The sequence below is a fragment of the Melanotaenia boesemani genome, chromosome 5 (assembly GCF_017639745.1).
Source record: "Melanotaenia boesemani isolate fMelBoe1 chromosome 5, fMelBoe1.pri, whole genome shotgun sequence".
NCBI lineage: Eukaryota > Metazoa > Chordata > Actinopteri > Atheriniformes > Melanotaeniidae > Melanotaenia > Melanotaenia boesemani.
Genome location: NC_055686.1, coordinates 31,675,595 through 31,679,123, shown reverse-complemented (window position 1 = coordinate 31,679,123; position 3,529 = coordinate 31,675,595). Strand labels below are relative to the sequence as shown.

The 3,529-nt window shown below is 38.6% G+C and overlaps 1 protein-coding gene across 1 annotated transcript; it reads right to left on the bottom strand.

Annotated features, from left to right (window-relative positions):
- Nucleotides 1–343: 343 nt before the first annotated feature.
- LOC121639911 lies at nt 344–1,999 on the bottom strand. The gene is made up of 6 exons (XM_041985512.1): nt 1,910–1,999; nt 1,598–1,750; nt 1,131–1,475; nt 938–1,048; nt 819–853; nt 344–735 (listed from the first exon to the last, which is right to left on the bottom strand). The coding sequence occupies exons 2-6, from the start codon at nt 1,632–1,634 to the stop codon at nt 613–615; spliced, it is 651 nt and encodes a 216-aa protein (XP_041841446.1). The 5' UTR covers nt 1,635–1,750; nt 1,910–1,999; the 3' UTR covers nt 344–612.
- Between the last annotated feature and the right edge of the window lie 1,530 nt (nt 2,000–3,529).

Genomic DNA, 3,529 nt, shown 5'->3' with positions numbered 1-3,529 from the left:
TCTTTTAACTGCTCAGTATTGTGTTCATTTCCATCCAAAACATGAAAAGTACAAAAAATTTGACCAAATCTCTGAATATAAAACTCCTATTTTACACATTTCTGAACATCAGACCAGGACTTGGCTATAATCTATCCATGATGCTTGAAACAACATGTGATTACTGATCAGTTCCTCCATGTTTTACCCACAATTCAGAGCTAAATAACGTGTTGGAGTAATTCTCACTGTACCGCTGTTTTGTGGTTATGATGCAGACAGCTAACAGTCTCAGCAAGGTTGAGATTTTATTTTGCAGTTTGCTGAAACCACAGTGGAAAATCTCAATGTGGCTTTGCTGTGAAGAAGAACCTTTTGTATATATTGGCTGTTATCTTGGTATTTCTCAGCCAAACATCTGGAGATAGAAACATGGTTAATAGAGTCTTCTTGTTGTGTTTTTCCACTAAACTGTGATGCCTCTTCCTGTTTTATATGACATGATATTTTCTCCAACTCTATCTGGATGTGATCAGACCTCTGCTCACACCTCTTCCATCATACTGCTTCGCTAACAGATAGAAAGTCAAAGGATAATTTTCCCTCTGAGCTGCAGTCACTGGGTTGGTGAGTCTATCTCGTAGCAGCATAAACCACATGTGTCTCCATCTCCGTCTCTAGTGCTGATGTTCTGGTCCTGTTGGCTTTGAGAGGGAAACTCAGAGCTGTGTAGTTCAGGGCATCAGAGTCCAGGTTCTGGAAATGAAAGTTTTACGATCACTAATTTAGCATATTAATAAGTCTAAACATGAAGTATTTATCAATCAGAAAATGATTACCTGACTGTGTTGTGGACTCTGTCTCTCAGTTTGAGCTGAATGACAACAACAGTTAATCTGGTTATTCAATTATTTATTTATTTTTGTGAATTAAATTTTTAGTTTAAATGAAAACAAACCAATATGAAATGTCCTGATTCTGAAAGCCTGACCGATGACGACCATTAGCAGGAAAACAGTCAGACAGGCAAAGACCACATTCAGCACACTGGCTAACCCATTAACCACATCTACAGGAGAAAAAATATATATATTATATTCAGCAGCACTGGCCTGATTTAACAATAAATACAATATTAATGACAATCTTACCTTCAACCTGTAAATATGTTGCACCAAAAGTAACCGGGTGTCCGTCTTTAGTATATCCACAGAAATACAGTCCAGAGTCAGAAAATTCCAGTTGTTTGATGTTCAGAAAAATGTTTGTGTTGTTGGAAGTCATAATAAATTTACTGTTGTTATATCCATCACGTAGCTTAGCATTGGAATCAGACGATAACATAGAGGAGATCCAGCTAGCGTTGGGTTCGTTGACAAGTTTGAACCAAAGTATGTGAACGGGTATTCTGCTAAAGTTAGAGCAGATCAGTGTGACTTCTTCACCAGGCTGAACCTCCACAGTGTGAAACTCTGACACTGATACAGAGATCCAACCTGAAACAAACAGGACAAACATTCATGAAGTTCAAATTCAACAAACTGTGCCTTCAAATCATGCACTGTAAATGTGTAGTTTATTGTCTTTCTACAAGGAAAACAGAGAAAGATGTTCTTACTGCAGAGTAAAGCCAGCGTGGAGGTGAAGACGATCATCGTGTGAACAGGAGGACTCCGTCAGTGTGGAAGTGAACTGTGTTCTGTTCACAGTGGTCTCACTCAGGTGGGCTGTTCTCTCAGTTATGCGCTACCTCACTCTGACACTCAGAAAGCTTCAAATAAAACAGGAGGAAGAAATGATTATCTCGTTAACCCATGTAGTGTTTAGCAAAGGGCTACAACAGCTCTAGAAAATGCACACTGACGTCTTCCTGATTACATTTAAATGTCTCATCTAATCAGATTATTATATTTGTATGTTTAAATCTTACCTGGTGATTGATAGTTATTGGATTATTATCTCCTTGTAGGTTGACGTGCTTATCTGAGTGGAGATGGGACTTTAACCTGCGGTGGTTCTGATGCTCTGTTATGTCTGATCAGATGCAGCGTTTAGCAGAGTAGATGCATGATGGGAGTCTGTGCAAATGTCACAGTGCTAAAGGCAGGTTTTCTGTACAGAGTTGTGTGGTGTTGGGTAGGTATGGGTTAAAAGTCAGACTTGGTGGTAAATGAGTGGCAAAGGAATTTGAGGTTGATGCATCTCGTTTGAGAGGAGAACAGAAAATCTAGATCTAGGTCTTCTATAGAGCTGACTGTATAGCTTCATGTTCAGGTCAGCAGGAAATCACAGAACTGTACGTAGTTCTGGTGGATACATTCATCCTAAATCACAGTATGGTGAGCTCATATGAGACATTTAATGCAGCCTGTCATCCAGGTTCTTATTAGTCATGAAGCCTCTGTGATTTACAGCCTGAGATTTTTCTCTTACTGACTCGTCAGATGTGGTCCGGCTGATGTGCATGCTGAACACATTTGCTTTTCCAAGAGGATGATCCCCATCATAGAGGACATAAGGCCCTCTTGATAATTTAAGTTGTATTCTCAAGTATTATTCTTTATTTTTAATTTGACTAATACTGTCCTTACATATTTTTATGCTGAAGGGATGAGGGTGGGGGGAGTAAATGAAAGAGTAAAAGAGTGAAAAGCAGAGACAAAACAAAAAAAAGAGAAAAGGATACACAAAGTAACATTATCAGTTGTTCATCTAAAACAGGAAGAAAAAAAAACGCTGTTACATCTGTAAGAAAACAAAGCTGACAATCAGAAGCACCTACGACAAGACAGACAAGCTGTAAAGAAATTAAGAAATTAAAAAAAAAATTACACACACACACACCAAAAAAAAAAAAGAATTTTCCCAGGACCCTAGGAGCCCAAGTGCAACTCACTCCCCCAATGCTGAGGAGAATCAGGTTCCCCAAGACAGCCCAACTGAGGCCAGCATCCACCTACTCAAGAATGTTTGTGAAACATGTGTTTTTTTGCAAAAAGAATTCAGAGGCATAACCACTAAGCACTGGGTGTCACCACATTTCTTCAGCTTTCTTGGGCAACTGCCACTGAAAGTGTACAGTCATCTGGGTATAAATGGAAGCTCAAGAGTCAGAGAAGCATCCAAAAAAAATGTTTAAGTTGTAGTTAGGAATAAAATCTTGAGTTTAAATTTTGATAATAAAAGGTTTGTGTGATGTGTAGAACTTTGAACACACCCCTGCAGGGAAAGGATGGTTCAAGGAAACCACCACATAATTCTTTTTAAGAGTCATGTAGGTGAATTTTGAACCGATCCTGTCGACGATTCCAGATTCTGGTAAAAGTAGTTGCAAAGAAAGTTTTTTATCAGAAATAGACAGGCTGGCTTATGTTTTGTACACATTTATTCCATAAAGGACCAAACTCAAAATTACTAGTATAACAAATGGCATGAAATTAGATATCTAGATAACAATTTAAAAAAAACAAACACTTTAAACTACCACTTGTACCAGCTCAACAAGGTGATCCTGAGGCGTTACCAAGCTAGTCAAGGACACAGTCCCTCC

Coding starts and splice junctions, on each gene's coding strand:
- LOC121639911 (XM_041985512.1), bottom strand. CDS start 1,634: ATGATCGTCTTCACCTCCACGCTGGCTTTACTCTGCA. Junction 1,476..1,597: donor CACGCTGGCTTTACTCTGCA/GTAAGAACATCT, acceptor TGTTTGTTTCAG/GTTGGATCTCTGTATCAGTG. Junction 854..937: donor AATCAGGACATTTCATATTG/GTTTGTTTTCAT, acceptor GTTGTCATTCAG/CTCAAACTGAGAGACAGAGT.